Raw genomic sequence first — 20,883 nt, 5'->3', positions numbered from 1 at the left:
TGAGGTGTTATCAGTGAGAGAATCTAAATGAATTCATGCTGTTATGTTGGGGTGAGTGTCACTATGTAGATTCAAAGCCTTTACTACTGAAGGTAAAATCCTATCCTTATTCTTCTTATTCTGTATTCTTTTTTGTGTCTGAAAATGAAGTCCCTTAGGTTTCATAGCAGCTTTCTTAGAAACTTTGAGTTCACAGTATAAAAATAGCACACTTGATAAATGGTGTTATCACCATAAGCTCCTCTTTACACAGCTCACTACATGGCTTATCTTGGATTAGAATCTATCCTGTGTGTTTGAGTAGTACAGAAGCATGAATTAATATTTCATCAAATTTTCATTTAAATTTTCTCTTTATTAAGTCTGTTGAATTAAAGGACACCTTTGGGTGCAGGTCATTTATGGGTTTGGGATTCAGTAGCCATGGTCTGTTTCACTGTTATTACTGTATAAAGAAGCCAGGATATGCAAATTCATATCAGTTTGGTATGAAACGTTACAGAGGTTAAGGTTATGTTTTGGTATGTGGTTAGTGTCTGCATCATGTCTTACAATTATAATAATGCACACACAACAAGGTATCTGTATTTTTCCTTGTGCAGGGATGATTTGCATCTTTAGTATGCATCTTTACCTAAGAGAGTGCATGTAGTGTACTTACAGTTGCAATCAAAATTATTCAACCCCCATTGCAAATCAGGTTTATTGTCAAAATTAACAGACTTTCATCTGTTTGCAATGAACAAATCAAACAAAAGCAACTGAAATAGTTTAACACAACAAATGCTTCGATTAGTTTCCCCAAATTCAACTGAAAATGCAACCTATAATGATTTCTCCAGTCTCAAATTTGTTCAATTTTGATTGCAGCTTTAGACAGAGTAGTGGTCCTTAAGCTCTAATTACAATTAAAGATACTAAATTATTATGATTATTTTTTACATTATTTCAGGTAAAAGATACATACTGAAGGTACAAAACTTGTACCCATTATGGTGCCACCCCAGTGACAAGGAAAAGCACAGAATGTGCTTTAACCATATGCTTTTTGTGAGACCATTTGCATGACCACGTTAGTTTTCATAAATGTCCTCCTTCTCTATATATTCTTGTCCAGAAAAAGAAAAGTACCTACAGGGAACAAATTATACAATTTGTGTATACAAAAGCACATTTATAAGCTTGAATTGGAGCTTGACTTTCAGGTGATTGCCTGTCCACTTAACCTACACAACATCACCTGTTATAGACAGAGAGGAAGACAGAAAGAGAAAGAGAGGGAGAGTAGAAGAGAGAAGAGGAGGAGGAAGAGGAGTAGAGGGTGTGTGTGTGAACGATACACAGTCAGTCGTCAGTGAAGCAGCTTTTATTCAGTTGGATTGTTGAGCTCGGTGCTCCACGGATTACCCCGTAGAGACCATCGTCCTCTCTCTCTCTCTCTCTCTCTCTCTCTCTCTCTCTCTCTCTCTCTCTCTCTCTCTCTGTCTTCACATCGCAGCGGATTTTCACCCAAAGACGTGGATGCAAGACAGCAGAGCGCCAAACAAGAATCTGATTTCTCCCAGGTTGACAACAAAGGTGAGTCTCTCTCAGTTTACAGAGCCACATGCGATAGTGTGTCTTCCAGAGCGCAACATTAATATATCAAATATAAAGCTACAGTAATTATTTCACAATGGGAGTACATCCACTTAACAAAGCGGAACTAAAGTTTAACCTGCGTGCATATCATAAAATAACATCATGTTACAAAGTATCGTTATATGTTATAGCAATATGTTATAGGCTATAATTTAGAACCATGTCTCATTTTGTATAGTGACCGGATTGCCATGATTTCATCTAGGCTCCATGATGGAAGTCTGCGAATAATTAAACGGCCGACTAATCCAACTATTCCAAACCCGTTTGTAAAGTCCGACTAAGCATGTAGTAAACAAGAAGATTACACGTCACTGAGTGCATTTGAACATTTGAATCTTATTGACAGTAGCTGTGCACTGCATGAGCGCGCGCTTCACTGCAATACGCGCTGCAGAGCGACGCGCAACCGCGTTTCCGGCGGGGAAACACTTATACTAGTGTTCATCAATGTCCACCTTCACGCAAATGAACACTAAGGTGTTAATTATGCTCTAGGTATTTTGTCTGGTTCAGTAAGTACTCTAAAAAACAATTAACAAAAAGTCAACCAGTTGCATTATTGGGCCAGTGCGCGGGTGGGCTATAAGGCATATTGGTTTTTGGTCCGAACATTTACTGACACTTACTGAATTGTGTTGTAAAGTACTAAAAATTGACATTAATGTAGAAGAATAGTATTTTAATGAAGTCACATAACAGAGACAGAACAGAGCGTTTCTTTGTATTTGATAGCTAGCTAGCTAGCTATGTAGATAGATAGCTTAGATTTGGGTAACAATTGCATACTGCTATAAATAAATCACTGGTATAATGTTTTCTGTAATTCATGTCCAGGACACGCTGCACAAATTTTTATAAGTTTTTTTATATAAGTTTTTTATTTTTTATAAGAAATTCTCATTACCTCATAACCTCTTAATTTGGAGGATGGATGGATGGATAGATAGATAGATAGATAGATAGATAGATAGATAGATAGATAGATATGAATGAAATAAATTAAATAATGTGGAAAAATATACATATGTAAAATCCATTACATGAGAAAAATGTGTGAAAAATGAGGTTTGTCTGTCATTGTAAGGAGTTTGGAGGATTTCCTTTGTTAGAAATTCCAGTGTGAGATCTAAACACAGGGCAGTGTCTGCCCTGGGGCTTGTAGCTGATGGAATGTTGTGGTCTGTGTGATTGTGGCGGAAACCTGAAAGGGTGAGACAACTCATGTAGGTAATCTGTTTTGGTTTGTGCATAGAGGCCCTTCTCATTAAACTCCTTACAGCACAGACAGGGTGGAGCTCAGTTTAGCGGCCCCTATAAATAATAAAATGCGTGTTTATTTGTGTGCCTATTGAGGACATTTATATTTGTTTTTTTTTCTTCATTATTGTACATAGATACATTCATGTTTGTCCATCATCCATGTCTCCTATTGCTCAGAAATTTCCTATTGTTTCACATATATGTAGTGTTATATATGATAAGGGTAAGCACATACATTATCCGTTATTACTTTTCTTTGATTAGTTAATGAACAACAACCATATGCTAATATGTCTTTTCCGTCATATTTATGAATGTACAGCATACCAAGAGCAATTTTTTTTGTGAATTAATGGGACAAGAAGTCCTCATACAGTTTATAGGATCTATCTTCTATCGGTTGTGAGAATTGTGAGAATAATGCCATTTCTTTTACTTTGATAGCAATAGAAACAATAAAAACAGCACAATAAAGAAGAATTTTAGTCTGTGTTTAAAATGAACAAGTTTTTTTGTGGCCACACTAGCCTTTTAAATGGGGTAAAACAAAAAATGTTGGCAAAAGCCCCTACTGGTTTTCTGTAGAGAGTAGGCATTTGAGATTCAGATTGAGATGAAAGACAGTGGGGCTCTGTTCATTTGGGAAGCTGTAGGAGATTTGGGAAGGGGTGATGTGGCAAGGAAAGGGGTGGACAAGAGATAGACCATGTCAGTGCCTGATGTTTGGGGCAGGTGAACCTAACCTGGCAAACTGCCATAACAGGGAAAAATTAGAACAGAAATGCTGTAGCATTGCACAGAAAGAAAAAAAACACAAGGAGAAATGGAATAGGGATAATATAAGTGGGACTAGATAATCCTGAAGTGGCGAAGACTCCATAATTTGTGTGTGCTTGTATGTATGTGCGCATATCCATTCAGTCTATTTAGAGCTGTGGACAGGGTGGTACTGGGCGGCATCTACTGTAGCACTTGAGTAACAAACATGGGAACATGGAGACACTGTCTAACTCTAAGCCATCTAAATGCTTTTCTCTTTCCTCCTCATCACTTCTCTCTGTCCTTGTACATCTGTTTTGCTCCACATTTCTCCCCCTTTCTCTTCCCATGTTCCTGCTCACCCAGTGCCTGTGTAGACTATAAATGAATTTGAAGGAGCACAGGGATTAGTCACTTGCTCTTTCCACTGTTAGGAGTGCTACAATCTGTGAACATTTCCAAAAAGAGTGCTAACAAACCAAACCGTTCCCCAGAGACTTAGAATGCCAGAACAGCTCTCCATAGACATGCATCACTGTTCTAATGGACATCATTCACGCCTTTTTAGTCTATCTGCTACCCAGATAATCCCATGTTTAACAAATTGATGACATATACATATATTTTTTTAGCAATTTAGAGTGCTATAGGTAATAAATCCTCTGGGATGGTGAGAGAGGCTTGGCTCTGTTTCTCTCTCCACTATTTAATAAAAAAATGTTTTGCAAAAAAAAAAAAAAAGTCAAAGTATGGTTGAAATATAATGTCTCTCAAAAGATATACTGTATATATACTGTATATATAATATATACTTGCACTTTATGTAGTCTTGTGCACTGTTATGCTTTGTACCACGGTCCTAGAGAAACAACATTTCATTCCAATGAATACAAGCTATATAGAAGGATGACAATAAAAACCCAGTTGACTTGACTTAAAATCTGCCAAGGCTGGACAAAATTCACAGAGACTTTTGTGTAAACTGAAAATGACAAATCCTTACAGAAAAACTCATCTGCAAAGTTGAGTGCAAAACTGTAATTTATGCTTTCAGGTGATTGTTGTTTGAGCCTCAATTATCTACAAATGCTGTGACTCATACAGTATGTTAATTCAACCCAGTGTTTACTGAGGATTAAATGCTGCCTTGAAGTATAGTTGTGGAAGAACAGAACAAGTTGAGTCATGCTGTCTAATTTATGATCTCAGTTTAATGTGTTTGCTGTTATGTGCTTGTTTTGTAGGTGTGATGTTCCCAGAGTAGAATGCATTTTAATGGTTATAATTTGTATGGACAAATTGATAGTGTCCTAGAAAGACAATGCACAGTCTGGTTTACTCTGTGTTTACTCTCAAAATTACTGTAGTTATCAATTTAGACATAAATACTGTTATTGTGTATTGTGGCATTGGTCAATTCAAAATTTTTATTTTTTTATATTTAGTTGATTGTATAACTATGTATTTTTAATTTATTTAAATGAGCAGATTCACTGTTTGTTGAGCCCTGTGATGGACTGGAGTTCCTGCCCCATACCCATTATAAGCTCCAGATCCACCATGACCCTGACCAGGATAAAGCAGTTACTGAAGATGAAAGAATGAACTATTTGTTGAAGATCTAATAGTGAATGAGCTACCAATCTTACCAAGCCTTAGTCTTTAATTGAATCTATTTTATTAATTCACTAAACCACTGTAAAGACATCAAATCATCTTCTGCACATTTAGAAAACTATGAAAAGTACATATCAGACCTGTCCCCCTCTATACACAATAAAACCATCTGTAAAGTCTTGGACAGTCTTACGGTGGAATGTGGCCCTTCTGTTCATATTAATAGATGAAGGAGAAAAAAAAGTGTTGAGTGGTCCTTTAGGAGTCTCATGGGTTAGTGGAACAATCTCTTCTCACCTCAGACCCTTCTTAAGAACTATGGATGAACCTCAGGGCATCTCTGCATCCCTCTTCTGTTTTCCCTTTCTATCTCTCTTCCCTCAATTAATTTGCAGCTAAATCTCTAATGGCTCTTTGAGGAAGCTTTGTGTGCATCTTTGTTCCAGCTTCAGGGACTGTAGGGCATTAATTCCACTCTTGAGTATGTAAATAGCCGGAGCTGTGGGAGCGGAGGGCCGAGCTGCCACTTACTCACTTAATCTCGTAGAACTTCATCACTTTTACTTGATCTTAACAGGCACGCATGTGAACCCTGATGCCATTCACAATGTTAGCTCTCCCCAAGAGACACTACAGCACCTTATACCCACCACTTTCTTCTTCCGGAGGGCCCCCATTCCTCCTCATCTGCTGTGTTTTGCCCACCTCTTCCCAGCAACCCTGTGGAGGCACACAGGGACGTCTGTGTTTACCTCCGGCCTGGACCAGCGGAACACTAAACAATCCCCTTCACTGCTTCTTTGTCAGTCCCAGTTTTGAAAGCAGGGGAGGGAGAGAGATGAGGAAACAATTAAAAAACCCCTCCTGAACCTTTGTGCTAAGAGTTTCCCATCACAGGGAGCCTGTGAATGGGCATGGAGCCCTATAAACTGCTCTATTATTCCTCTGCACTTGGCGCATTTCAAGAGCGATTTGCTTCAATGGCTGGCCCAACACAGTGGACGTTTTGTGGCGGACTTGGCTCACCATACCATGCACTGGTTAATTAGGAATCACATTCATTTATTTATCTATCCATCTGTCTGTCCACCTACCTATGACCTCTCATGCAGGCTCCATAGCTACGCCGCATTATCTGTTTCAGTGTGCTGTTTTTCACTATATGAAAAGGCAGTGATACGAAGGTTACATCTCAGAAATCTCTCAACTTTGAGGTTTCAACAACAAAGGATGACATAATTTATAAAGTATATAAAGTTTATAAAGTTTGTATCATAGTTTGTACCATAGTAGCAGGTTCATGTCTTTTTGTTAATATTAGTACTGATACAAATCATATTAAGTAAAACATTGAGTAATTGAGTATTTTACATTGCTTATGTTTCATTGGTACATTGGTATTTAATAGTTTTGGTGAGTCTGATGTCAAATGCCTACACTTTTCTGGAGTACAGACAGCTGATGAGCAGCTCCATATACAAAAGGAAGTACAAGGTCAGCCTGGTAGTGGCATTGGTATACCTTATGGCCAAATGAAATTATTTAAAAGGAACAGTTGGAAGACTGTCTAAATAATTGGCGAAATCTATGTGAATCCAGTAAATATTCTGCACAGTTACACAGTTGGAAAAAGCATTTAGTAAATCATTACGTGGAAAGAAAAGCTGTATTATTTTCTGTGCACTATTAAAATAAAACATTTCATCAAGGATTTTTGGATAGTTAGCAATTAGATCTTTTAAAAGGTTATACATGGAACAGTTTCTATAAGACATAGTTTTTGTTTTAAGGTTCACAAAACAGTTCTCCCAGGTGGGAGTATGTGATAGAGATCAGTTTTATGTTTCGCACTGCACTTGTGTAAAGCTGTTAATTAAACATAACACTGAAGACATTTGTAACAAAGATCTCTGCAGCATTTGGTCTTTATCTTCTGTGTGATTCTGATGATATTGTTAGCAAAATGTGTACTGGTATGGAAAAGAAATCATTATCCAAATGTGATACATGAATTTCATTGGACATAGTTCTACATGAATCACATTCCTTTGCATTTCTTTTGGTGGTTGTGGAGTTTAGGTTTTATTTCATATGTTGACATGATCCACTTTATTTTCCCCAAATGAATTTGGCTGTTACGGAGTACATTATTAACAGAGCTTCATGGAATGTGTGTAACTAGTGCTGAACCAATTTCCAAAGCCCCTATCCAATACTGGGTTTATGTCATTGGGCATTCTTCAAATTACAGGTGGCTTTTTTGTAGGTTGACGTAGTTTGTGGAATTTCTTCCCTCTGGATGGTCAGATTTTGTTCTGTGGAATCTGCAGTCTTTTTTAAAGAACACATTACGGGTACGAGCAGTGAGCTAACTGTGACCTCTTTGGCCCTTATTGATTTTTAAAGTGAAAATTATTTTCATATTCATATGCATTCATCATATATGACCCGTTACATACACACATACATACATATATAGTTTTATTGCTCCGTTGCTGTTTTGTGTGTTATGTGTGAAGTGTTCAGGTTTGGCTGTCAAATCCATTCTGCATAAACTCTTGCCACTCCCCATCTTTGATCCAATCAGCTACCTCAAAGCACAATGATAACCCCAGTCTTTTGCTGGCCCTCTCTCTCACTCTCCGAATCTGTGTTCTTTTCCCTGTATGGATGACTAGTAGAATGGGGGAGGGGGTGATGGTCCAGGCTGATTTAATGAGATCCTTGGGGATTCACATTGAGCTGAGCTGATCAAAAGCAGTTCATCACAACGACAAGTCCTTAAACATATACGCTGATGCAAATCATAAAGCCTTGTCATGCTGTACTAGATAAAGCAAGGCGATTTCCCACTGGTACGTGTTAATCAATAAAGTGGTGAATATGAGATCTCCAACAGTCAGATACTGATCACTGAAAACCCTTGTGGATCTGGATGTAAAGCAAAAGAAGCATTGGCCTAGGAATAATGGGATGGAAGGTAAGAAAGAAAAGAAAATAGAGCAGAAAGTGAGAAAGTCCTTCATCCCTAGGGCCGAATTTTATTCATTTACAGTTTATCAGATGAATAAGTATTCTCCAGTGTGCTCTAGCCACAGGTTTTGGCATAATGGCTCTTTTAGCACATAATTGTGATGGACCTGCGCACATGTGAAAGCTTTCTACATGCAGTGGCATGGCAATTTCCCATAATTCCCTAATCACCTCCTCATTATGAAAACAACAAGGTCGCTCCAAACAAAGCAAAGCACTTTGCTCATGTTAATAGCATCGTATATAATAGCCAGTAATGTGTTTTTATGTAGATCCAACTTCTCAGAACAGGTAGATAAATGGGTGGATGAAATAACTGTATGAAAACCTCACTTTTAATAATCTCTTCTCTTTTAATGACATGGATGATACCTGTGACAAAATTCATTGTGTACTTTTTTAAATAGAAAGGAGGAATTGATGTTACTGTATATAGACAATGCAATTACAAAATGTGAGTTAATTGAATCATTATGAAAAGCTTGAGGATATGGTTGTTATAACAACAAAGGGACCAATAATAAAATGCCTTGTGTATATAGGGTGTCATTAGGCATCCTAATACATTGCATAACTGTACAATTGACTCATTAGAAGAGCAGAATGAACCACATCCATATAAAGCATCAGTACATCACATGAAGGCACAGCCAAAAAACATACAATAGAGATAGCATTTTGTATTTTGCTTGTGTTTAAGTGCATTTGCATCCTACAGCAGTAATTTGACCTTTGCCTGGATTTGCTCAGATTTTGAGCTGCCGCTAGCTCTGACGTCAGACTGCGTGTTTATATTGTGGTGTGTGTGTGTGTGTGTGTGTGTGTGTGTGTGTGTGTGTGTGTGTTTGTGTGTCACTGATAGTCAGATGGTCATGTTCATTTTCTGCCCCACTTCCACCTGCAGCACAACTGAAATTTACTGCGCACTTTCATCCTGTTGTACTAATAATTCCTTATGTAACCTGAAAATGTCTGATTCTTGGTACTACCAAACATAATTGATCTTAATAATTTGCTTATATTAATGTAGGTAATTTTCCAGTGTTTGATGGTTATGGTTAAGCACATTGGACATGTGAGTGTGAGGCCCAGAGGGGCAGAATGTATCCAAACTGCTGGAGATCAACATGGCAAGAGGTTGATCAGGGGGTGGGGGAAGGGGGCCTAGCCAATATAGAGCCTTCGCAATGTGTACTAATGAGAACATATGAGAACATATGTCAAGTGCAATGAGAGGAAATGTTGTGTTTGTGTGGATGTTTTAAAGCAAGACACTACGTATGAATAGCGTAATTTCTTGACCAGCTGAATGCTGATATTCTTAGAAGTATATTTTGTATTGGAACTTTTTTATTTATGCTAATGAAGTCTGATCAAAATACTTAAATAAAGCAAAAAAATCTGGTCTTAAGATGATGTTCGAATGAAAATGTTTATTCCACTGTAAAGATCTTTGTCATGTCAATTTTTGCCACAAAGCTTAAATACTTCATCAACATTGCAAAGTTTAAAATATTGAAGTGGACATGTGTGTTCAAAAAGAGTCAAATGAACGCTTTTCTGTTGTTCTGATTATTTTATTACTATAGTTTAAGATAAGAGATATTATAGAAGCAATGTATCCCAAATAATCAGAAGAATGATTGACGTGACCAATGCTGTTTCTACATATAGTGTCTTGCAACCGATTCTGCAATATTGGTTATTTGGAATTTGGCATTAGTGTATATCTGGTGACAGTCGGTCTCTTCACATATATTTTTATATTCTTGTATTATTCAGCTGCTACTTTATTAATTCTTTAGAGTGATTTGAGCCAAGGTGGAACAAGGTTTCTCTCTCTTTTTCCGTCCTTTCTTTTATGTGGTTGCTAAGACAACCTCTCAGGCCATCATTGCCTTGCATCCTCTATGAAAGGACTGGAGATGCACAGAGAGAGAGCAAGACCAAGGGAGAGCGAGAGAGAGAGAGAGAGAGAGAGAGAGAGAGAGAGAGAGAGAGAGAGAGAAAGAGACCTCTCTTCGGGAAGGCAGCATAAAATTGGGATAATCGCTGTCGATTATTCTGCACAATGGGCTGCCGTTTCTGAAAGATTCATTCATACCGGAAAAGAAGGGCTGAAGAGAGAGGAGAAAGGGCCTTCCATCACCCTCTAAGCCCCTCCACAGCTCTCCCACGGTGGGCACAGGCATGACATCAGTGGCCTAAATGGAGCTGGCATTCTGCATGTGCCCACCATCCCTCCCTCCACTATGCAAATTCGGAGGCTGAGCTTGGGCACTGAGGCTGGGTGCCGTGGGGTGGGGGGTTATGGGATAGCAGAGGCCACTGACACTGTTTGAGTGTGGGACAAAGAGTTCTCAGATGAGGAGAGGGGTAGCAGGGGAACTTCACATGGTGCTGGCCAAGAGATTGAGAAAGATGGAGAGAGAGATTAATATGCCTCTCACTGGCCTCTTTTGGCTGGCTAGTGTGAGCCTCACACAGCAATACATGCAAACAAATGTCCACATTTCCTATACATTCCCTATACATCAAGATTCTCTATACACAAAAGCAGAGTGTCCTTGGCCCCATAGAAAATTATGGGATTCCAGTGGCTGTTACCTTGGAGCTGTCTTTCACTCTGCTTTAATATGACCCCAGCTTTCTGTTTTCATTCTTCAACCAAACGTTTAATGGAATTATTGCTTTTTCTAACATGATATATGTTGTTTTTGCAGTGTTCTTTTAAAACCCAAAGGTTTAAAATGGCTTTCCGGATAAATTTTCGATTCATTTGCCATTCTTGCATAATACACTCATTTCTAATGTTTCTGTTCATAATAATAAATGTTGTTAATGTAGGACTAGGGATTAGCACCAGCATGGTGCCCTTAGTCATTGTTATACACTTCCTTCAATATTGAAAAATTCTAACTTCAGAAATACTGTCTTCAAACCAGTAGAATACTTTGTGTGCTTTACAGTTTGATATTGTAGCTTCCTATGTTATGTTACGTTATGTTATGTTAGGGTTATCTATCTATCTATCTATCTATCTATCTATCTATCTATCTATCTATCTATCATATGTCATGTACACAGTATAATATTAAGTTGCAGTGGTGGTTTCATAGTAATGTACTCTTATGAATATGTTGTCAGGTACAAATACAGTTTTGCATTAAAAACACAGTACAATGTATTAGTACTGTAATCAAACATTACAGAACATATCTGCAAATATTAATTACAATAACTTTCAAGAATATAGTTAATAATAAGGTACTGTAAATGTTCAAGTACTGTGTACTTTTGGGACTTTTAGAAAAAATTCTGAATATGAATATGTTGTGACAATTTAGCCCTGATGGGATGTTTGGTCTGCTATCATGGTAGTGGTTCTTGCATAGAGACTTATCCTGAAAGTGGGTGAGAATGCTTTCTGGGGGATTAAGGTTAGAAACTCCTCCTTCCCACTGTAGCTACTTCCTTTGGAGAATCTCAGGCTCTCTCTGTATCACTAAGATGGACTTGCACTGGTGGAAGGCGTTCCGGATTTGAGGCTTTACAGTTGGTCTGCAAGTTAGGCTGCAGTCAGGATCTGAAATCTGGAGGTGGCCTGGGATTGGATTTGGAGTGGAATGAAAGGCCTTTAAGGGGTTCACATGGAAACTTGAAGCTAATCTGGAAGTTATCGTTAGTGGGGAGTTTGGAGCCTGGGACTCTGGAAGTCATAGATTTGTTCTTTTATTTATTTGGAGACGTTTAAACCAGCAACTTGAGCATCCTCTTCTGGATTGAAGAGTTTGGTGGCTATTATCTATCACAATAACTGTAATGACGTAAGTTTTTCCCCCAATTATTTTTTCCTGAAAACTTGCATCACAAGTATAATATTTTTATTTTATTTATTTATTTATTTATTTCTGGCATCTTTAAATGCTTGCCATATTGGGTTAAGGTTATTACTTGATATATGGTTAAATGTATTAAATTATACTTTTTGCCCTTGTTGTTGTAATTGATTTGTATAACCAATTCATTTTTGAAAAGTTCCTTGAATCGCATATGCTATAAATTAATAGTCTTTATAGTATTTTACCAGTGACCTCCAAATGTCAGTGCTCGAAGCATGTGTCTAGTGATCAGACCATGTTTTTGTAGGGTCATGTGTTGTGTTGACTGTAATGAGGAAGAGAGAAACAGCCTCAGAATATTCATGTTAATGAATCAGTGTGTTCTTTGCATTGTCTGTTGGCTGGAGTGAGACAGGGCCCAGAGCTTTCCTTATTACACATTAGCCCAACTTTACCGCAGGTTGTTGTTTGTCTGACCTTGTTCTATTTCATGGAAGCTCACCATATGTGATTGGAATAGAGAGTGGGTCATACATATGCGCTATCAAAGAGTCATTGTGTTGACTGAAGTTAAGTAGCCTTCACTATGGTGGCAGGGGAGTAAGAAAGCTAGAAATCCTTTTGCCAACTTTACCAAGTAAAATATAACTGTTTTCAGTAAAATCATTAAACACAGCGGCTGAGATCAGAAGGAAATTTTTGAATGAAGTATTGAGAAAACTATCTGAAAGAGGGAGAGAAAAAGAGAAGTCATACCGGAGATACTTGGCATTTTAAGGCTTGATAAAAGCAGATGGTGCAGAAACTTCACTGTGATTGGCACCTTGAGGGAACGTGTGTTAACCTTTTCACAAGGCAGCCCTGAAATCTGTTGTACCAGGTCTGTGCCATCTATTTTTCTTTTAGAAGTGTTCATTTGTCAATCTTTGCTGCTGAGAAATTCAATTACATTTTCAGCAAGAGCCTAACTCATTTAGAAGGTCTAATAGAACAAGATCCTGCTTTAAATAAAAATAAATGTACATCCTACACACTGATTTACATCACCATTTCTGCCTATGATTTGTGTCACTTCCATTGTCATTCTACCAGCTGGTTCAGTAATAAATATTAGCATTCTTGGTGTCATACGTTATAGCAATACACAATAGCTCTGATCCACAATAGCTGACATTTTTCACTCTTTGTTATCTGGATCTCACTTTTTGTCAGGATGGTGTCAGAGCATTTGCTGAGACGCCTTGCTGGTAAAATGCCACTATTACACATTCACACATATGAACTATTATGACGCTCCATCTGTGTGCCTGAAAGTTGACCAGCTGTTCTGCCTATAGGGAGCCTGCAGGGAGTGCATTGTTAGGACAAAAAAAATTTAGCCTTTACTTCATGATTTTATCAACATACCTTACTTATGTAACAAAATGTGCTTAATTAGGTAAGAACATACATAAAAAACAAGGAGGAAAGATGAAGTACATAATTTGAACGCACTGTAGAACTGGTTAGAATACACACACACGCACACACATTACTTGTGCATTTTAGCAATATTCTACTTCCATACACTAGGTAGGTCTCCTCAATCATGTGACAGCTACCTGTGTGGAAGGATATTGGCTAAAATTCTTCTGAGATACATCAATCCAGCTATTTTCAAAAGTTCTGCTTGTACCAAATCTTAGAGGAGCTGAATTCATGTGGAAGTGGCCACTATTTCCCTATTAGGTGTTCATGAGCTAAAATACTCTGATGTACAGGGAAGAGAGAAACACCTTCCTTTTCAGCCAACAAATTTATCTTCTGATAATAATAAATCTAATTGAAAGCTCTACTCTACTTCTAATTTGTTACACAACATTACAATACAATATAAAGTGTAAGATTGAGAAACAGTTCATGATTAAGTTTTAATAATGGTTTAAAATGATCCCTAAAACAGTGAGAAATACTCCGCTGGGTTTACAATCCTCCTGAGTGTATTTACTCAAATAGCTAGTTTGACACCCACATGGTGAGTATAGGAGAAAACTACCCATAAGTCCTTCATGAGAGAAAGATGAAGCCAGTATCTTCTGTTTTCACACCTGACTCTCTCTCTCTCTCTTGCTCTCTCTCACACACACACACAGACACACACACACACACACACACACACACACACACACACACACACACACACAAAATAATTAAAACATCTAACAGGCAGTCTGAAATAGAACTTTCTCTCAGATTTCAGAGTTTCTGAAAAAATGTGCGAGCATCACTACATGTTTATGGAGAGTGCAAAGCAGGATGGAAGTCTGTGCAGTGTTTTTATGGTAATGTAGAGAGTTGGTGCAGAACTTAAAATGGTTGCATATTTGTTTTCAGAAACTCCATGTATATTCAAGACACTGGCATTATCTATTTCTGGGGGCCAGGTCATGGATAGTACTCATTACTCATTACTGTGTGCAGTGTGCAATATGAGCAAAAGCATGCATAACCTAATTTAATGTTAGTAACGTCCACGATATACCATAGTGAAATGCACACTTATAGAATAAACCCAGTGCATTGCATCAATTTATTTTTAAAACATATGCAATCATTTTGCCAGCCTCTAACTGAAGGATAACTGCTGTGTCATTGACAAGCATACAACTAATGCCTGGTTTCACATATTTTTACTTTTGACGTGTTTGTGATAGGAGCCCAACAGCACTCCCAACAACTCAACATCTGTTCTTTCTTAACAGCTCAGTGTCTCATGCTAAGTGTACTATAGGCAAAATCTGCTTTTTTTTGCTTTTAATCATCAGCAGCCAACAGTCACTCTACAACCACCATCCAGCTGTTCCTCTCCCTAAGTAACTGTTTACTTAGTATAGTTCAGTTCAGTTCATTCTCTCAGTGCACTCTGTAATTATACAGTACGGTAATTTGATTCTTGGTCTGACCCTACAGTGCCAACAGCATGCCTAAGCAAGTGGAGGTACGAATGCATGAGAGCCACCTGGAGCCCATCGAGGCCACACCACACTCAAAATGTGCCCTCATCTGCCAGAAGATGCTGAAGAACCTGCTCCTCACACTCACTGTAATGGGTGAGTATCAGTCTATCGCTCTATGAGCCTGAGTTGTCTTTCCATTTACCATATGCTTAACGAACCTGATTGAATGCAACATTTGTAAGAATAGGACTTTGACTTTAATGGCCTATCTAAACTAAAGCAGGTCCAGGACCTATTTCTGGAAAAGTATCAATCAGGGTTATATATATATATATTTTTTTTAGCAAAGTGTGAGCATCCAATGGAGCACCATTAAGTACATTATTAAAAAAAGACAGCATATGGTACAACCATATTCCTAGAGGAGGAATATGGTTCCTTAGAGGAGGCCATCCCCCAAAAGTCAGTGGCCAGGTAAGGAGGGAATTAGTCAGAGAAGCAGCCAAAAGGCCAAGGGTAATGCTCAACATGATGCTACCACCATCATGCTTCATTGGGTATAGTGCTCTCAGAGAAATGAGCATTTCCAAAAATAGAGCTTTGGGCCAAGCCCAAAAAGGTTTTCCACATTTGATGGATCTCTAATAAGACATTTGGCAAACTCCAGTTTGCCAAAAGGAGTTTGGGAGCTACGGTTGTCCTATGAACAGCTTCTCTCATCTGAGCTGTGGATCCATCCAGCTCCATCAGAGTTCCTCCAGAGTTCTTATTGGCCTCTTGATTGCTCTTCTGACTGGCCTTCCAGGAGTAGGTGTATTTACTTAGATATCACACTTGAGTTGACATTTGCACCGGAAGTAATTTAGTAATATATTCTAACTATATTGAATTTTCTCCGACTTGAATATTATAGGCTGTTTTATATAGATTTATGACATATAAATCCCAATTAAGTCCATTTCATTTACAGGCTTTAAAATGTGGAAAAGTTCAAGGGAAGTGAATATTTATGTAAGCCACTACACCAACATTTCTACGATGAAGATGTGCTGACATAATTTGGGGATGTAATTAAAAGGCAAAAACTGTTAGTCATGATTATTTTCTGTAAAGTTATTCAGGATGAGCAAGCACAGTGCGGATTCTAGTATATAAACAATACACTGTCATTTTGTATGAACATCACATGTGAAGTCGTGCCTAAAATGCACATACAGTAAACACATGCAGCTGTATTTAGGGCATATCTAAAATGCATATGGCACCCAGCTCCTTGCTTTCATTGCTGCAATGGGAGCATGAGCAAAGTAGTGATTCAGATATAGTCATGTGAAAAAATAAGTACACTTCATGAAATTTTTTTTTTTTTTTGACCTATTTGGACAAGCAAATATTTGATCCTTGTTGAAACAGTACCTATTAATGAAGTTGATACACTATCAAATGACACATATAACTGACATTTTGACAGTTTCACAATTTAAATTAACAAAAAAACATATCAGTTACATGGAAAAAGTAAGTACACCCCAAGCGTTTATCACACCTTCAAATCCATAAAACTAGAATCAAGTGTTCAAGATTGGGTGCCAGTCATTAGAACCTACATATATCTAGTGTCTTGTGTTGCCTTTGCTATTAAGCTGTGGGGTGTCATCATGCCAAGACTTAAAGAGTTCTATAAGGCCTTCAGGAAAAATGGATTTAAAAACATTTTAAAAGGTCTCAAAATTATTTTAAATACATCATTCCACTGTAAGGAAAATCTTCTACAGTTGGGGCATATTTCAAATGACTGCCAATTTGTACAGGAATAGCCATCCCAGTAAAATTCAGCCCAAGAGCAGAGTGTCTGATACAAAAAGAAGTCCCCAAGAACCCCAAAATTTCATCACTAGATCTGCTAGTAAGTCCTCCAATTGTTGTTGTAAAAAGTGCATGCTTCTACAATCAGAAAGAGATTGCACAAATTTGACCTGCATGGGAGGCATGCCAGGAACAAGCCTTCACTGTTTAAAACAAACATTAAAGCAAGACTACAGTTTGCCAATGAGCATATAGGCAAAGTCCAGGCCTTTTGGAATAATCTGCTCAGGAAAGACAAATCAAAGATAGAGATGTTTGGCCACAGTAACAGCAGACATGTTTGGCAAAGTCCACAGACAGTTTTTCAGGAGAAGCACCTCATACCAATTGTGAAGCATAGTGATGGAAATTTGCTGCCTCAGGGACTGGACAGCTTGCATTCATTATTTCAACTATGAATTCTGCATCATATAAAAGAGTGCTTGAGGATAATGTGAGGCCATCTGTCCAAAAGTTGAAGTTGAACCGAAGGTGGACCTTTCAACAGGATAATGATCCTATGCACACTAGCAAATCTACCAAGGAATGGCTAAAAAAAAAAGAGATGGAGAGTTATGGAATGGCCTAGTCAGAGCCCAGATTTGACATTGATATGTTATGTGAAGATTTGAAACAGGCAGTACATACAAGAAAACCCTCAAACATCTTGCAACTGAAAGAATATTGCATGGAAGAGTGGTCAAAAATTCCAGCAAGTCGATGTCAGAGGCTGGTGGACAATGATGCAAAACAAGAAGTTATTTCTACTGAAGGGGGAAATACTAGCTTCTGAGACCTACTTTTTTCACTGAAGAATATTACATCTATTGATATTTCTGTTGAAATGATTGAAAATGCTATTTTTCCTTGTGGTTTTGTTAGAGTATATCAACTTCATTAATAGACACTCTATCAAATATGATGAAATGTTTGCTGATCCAAATATGTCAGAAAAACCAACAGTTTCCATGGGGTATAGTTATATTTTTCAGATGAAAGTATATTTATGTTAAGACATGTTTTGTGGATTAAAAACATCAGACTCTTTTACAGATTTGATCTTAAGAAGCCAGTGGGCTTGATTGAAAGAGGGTTTTGTTGGTAAAAGACATGCTTGCAAAGGAATCAGGTGTGCTTTAATAACGTAAAGCATTATTGAATAGTATCTCTGGATTTTAATCTTTGGCACAAGAACAAAAGACACATGTCTGCTTTCATGGCAGATGGGCTACTGATCTTGCACACAATATTGTCTGGCTGTGAGGGCTCTGTTCACTGTCCCACAGAGAGGCCATTAATACAGAAAGGCCTTCCGTAATCTCTGGGGAAATTATTGTAGGAAGCCAAGATTTTCATCATGGCTTCCAATTTAGAGTTCAGAAGCACCATTCCAACCCACCTTCAAAGATGTGTTTAAAGACCCTGCTTACTCCTTATGGGGAATATTTTTGTCTGTTTATGACACTGATGATGCAGTGCATTTTTATGTCCTTTCACTCCTCTCACTTCACAGTCTTATATTTTTTTTAATCATATGAGATATCACCAAGATTTCTAAATCTATGTGTTGGTAATCAGACTGCTGGATATTCTATCAGATTTTCAATTTTTGGAAAATCTATGCAAACTACATACCAATAAGAATGGATAATGAATGGGTCTATGAGAAATGAATCTGTTAATTTCTTCCTCTCAGTCCTATTTTCCATCTAATATCCCCCCAGGTGTGATATTGGGAGCTGTAGCTGGTATGCTTCTGCGTGTGGCCTCTCCTATCGATGACAACATTGTCATGGTAATTGCATTCCCCGGTGATATTCTAATGAGGATGCTTAAAATGCTTATTCTTCCACTCATCATTTCCAGTTTAATCACAGGTAACTACATATCTAAACTATCCGGCCATCAGTATAAAGGTGTATGGCAATATACAACTCACAAAAAATTTGAGGTACATGCACTAACCTGTTACATATCCTCAATCCAGGTCTTGCAGGTCTGGATGCCAAGTCTAGCGGCCGTCTTGGTACTAGAGCAATGATTTACTACATGTCCACCACTATAATTGCCGCTGTGCTGGGAGTAATATTAGTGTTGATTATCCATCCTGGCAACCCCAAACTAAAGGAAAACCTTGGGGAGGGACTCAAGAACGATGACGTCTCTAGTCTTGATGCTTTTTTTGACCTCATTAGGAACCTCTTCCCTGAGAACTTGGTGCAGGCTTGCTTCCAGCAGGTTAGTAATAAAATATTTTAACCCTTTTTAATGATTTTAAATGTCAGTTATGACATTTTGACCAAGGCTTTCACTGCATTTATAGATCCAGACTGTTGTGAAGAAGGTTGAGGTTGAGCCAGAATATGACACCAACAGTTCCTTGCAGAACTTCCTTTCGGGTGCCACTAAGCCTCCTCCCATATTCAAGGAAAAGAAGTCCCTGCAATATAAGAGTGGAATGAATGTTTTGGGTATGGGACCAAACACTTGGCAGAATTATTTTGTTCACAATTTGTCTCAAATCTGAATATCAATGTTGCAATCTCTCAGGTGTGATTGGATTCTTTATTGCCTTTGGAATCTGCATGGGGAAGATGGGTGAGAGGGCAAGGCTTATGATTGACTTCTTTAACATCCTGAATGAGATTGTGATGAAGCTGGTCATTATGATCATGTGGTAAGTGATAATATTGCAGTTGGGTTGTCTGTGAAATAGGTTTCTCCACCAGTTACTGTGCATGCAGCTGGGGACTATTTCCTAAAAAGAAAAAAAAAGAAAAAGAGATTGACATTGCATGGTCCAAGAAATGTTTAATTAAATGCCCTCACATAGAGTTGCACTTTACGTGCAGGTATTCTCCCTTCGGTATTGCCTGCTTGATCTGTGGCAAAATTATCTCCATCAAGGATTTGGAAGTAGTGGCCAGACAGCTGGGGATGTACATGGTCACAGTCATCATTGGCCTCATCATTCATGGTGCCATATTCCTACCATGCATTTACTTTGCCATTGTGAGAAAAAATCCCTTCAGCTTCTTCATAGGCATCTTCCAAGCCTGGATCACTGCCCTGGGAACAGCTTCAAGGTGTGACACATTATTTCTCTTTTTAGCCTGACAAACACAATGTCTGTGATATACAGATATGATCTAAGCTACATTTTAAAGTAGAAATCCTAGACTTATATTCAAAAGTATCGTGTTAATTCAGTTATGATAACAGTTTTAGTGTCAGGCTTTGTAGGAGGTTGAGTCCATAATTGTGGTGCCATTTAGCCCTTTAGAAATAGCTAATTTACAAAATGGGATTAACTAGCATCCATACTAATGAAACTAAAGAAAAAACTATTTTTTATTCCCATACTCTAAGGAAATTTGTATGATGCAGTTTTTAGTTGAACATGTGACTTTTGGAATATTCCAAATAAGTTATTCTCCAGGGTTGAGTGAATGTTTTGAAACTCAAATGTACAATTGTACAATTTTCATAAGCTATAATGTATTGCTTATAGAAAATGACGTTTCAAGCATGATGCATTAAATGGATTCAGACATTGGTATAAAAATAATAATTTTTAAGTTTTTTAATAATGTAATACTGTAGATATTTTTTTTTTTATTTAGGTTTAAGCTATTTATCTGAAACATGCATGTAGTTTGTTGTGAAGGTAAAACATATTTTATCTTTACTTTATACATCTTTGTAAATGTAATATCAGTGGAATACCTATGGCAGCCCAATCATGTAATCGTTCAGGGGACACTCTTTTAGTCCTTAGCCTCATTCTTGCCATATTAAGAGTGAAGTTGGAATGGATTTCTAAAACATTGCATGGTGATAGATTTCAAATGACGTACCTCAGTACAAGATTCAAATAATTGATTTATCATTTAACACTACCTCCTATAGTGCTGGCACACTTCCTGTCACCTTCCGCTGTCTAGAGG

General features: G+C 37.8%; 1 protein-coding gene across 4 annotated transcripts in view; it reads left to right on the top strand.

Annotated features, from left to right (window-relative positions):
- The first annotated feature begins 1,349 nt into the window (after positions 1-1,349).
- slc1a2b (solute carrier family 1 member 2b) overlaps positions 1,350-20,883 on the top strand; it is a 30,284-nt gene continuing 10,750 nt past the window's right edge. For 2 of the 4 annotated variants that reach the window (XM_017484619.3, XM_047160085.2), the window contains exons 1-8: positions 11,813-12,140; positions 15,105-15,244; positions 18,661-18,813; positions 18,924-19,174; positions 19,260-19,407; positions 19,487-19,613; positions 19,789-20,022; positions 20,846-20,883. The exon at positions 20,846-20,883 is cut by the window's right edge and continues 157 nt beyond it. In XM_017484619.3, the coding sequence (XP_017340108.1) occupies positions 12,136-12,140; positions 15,105-15,244; positions 18,661-18,813; positions 18,924-19,174; positions 19,260-19,407; positions 19,487-19,613; positions 19,789-20,022; positions 20,846-20,883 (1,096 nt within the window). In that variant the 5' untranslated portion in view covers positions 11,813-12,135. Of the gene's footprint in view, positions 1,579-11,812; positions 12,141-15,104; positions 15,245-18,660; positions 18,814-18,923; positions 19,175-19,259; positions 19,408-19,486; positions 19,614-19,788; positions 20,023-20,845 lie in introns of those variants that run through there. The other 2 variants (XM_017484621.3, XM_017484623.3) reach the window with 2 other exon arrangements.

This window comes from Ictalurus punctatus, chromosome 14 (assembly GCF_001660625.3).
Source record: "Ictalurus punctatus breed USDA103 chromosome 14, Coco_2.0, whole genome shotgun sequence".
NCBI classification, from domain to species: Eukaryota; Metazoa; Chordata; class Actinopteri; order Siluriformes; family Ictaluridae; genus Ictalurus; species Ictalurus punctatus.
This window is presented reverse-complemented; position numbering and strand designations above follow the sequence as displayed.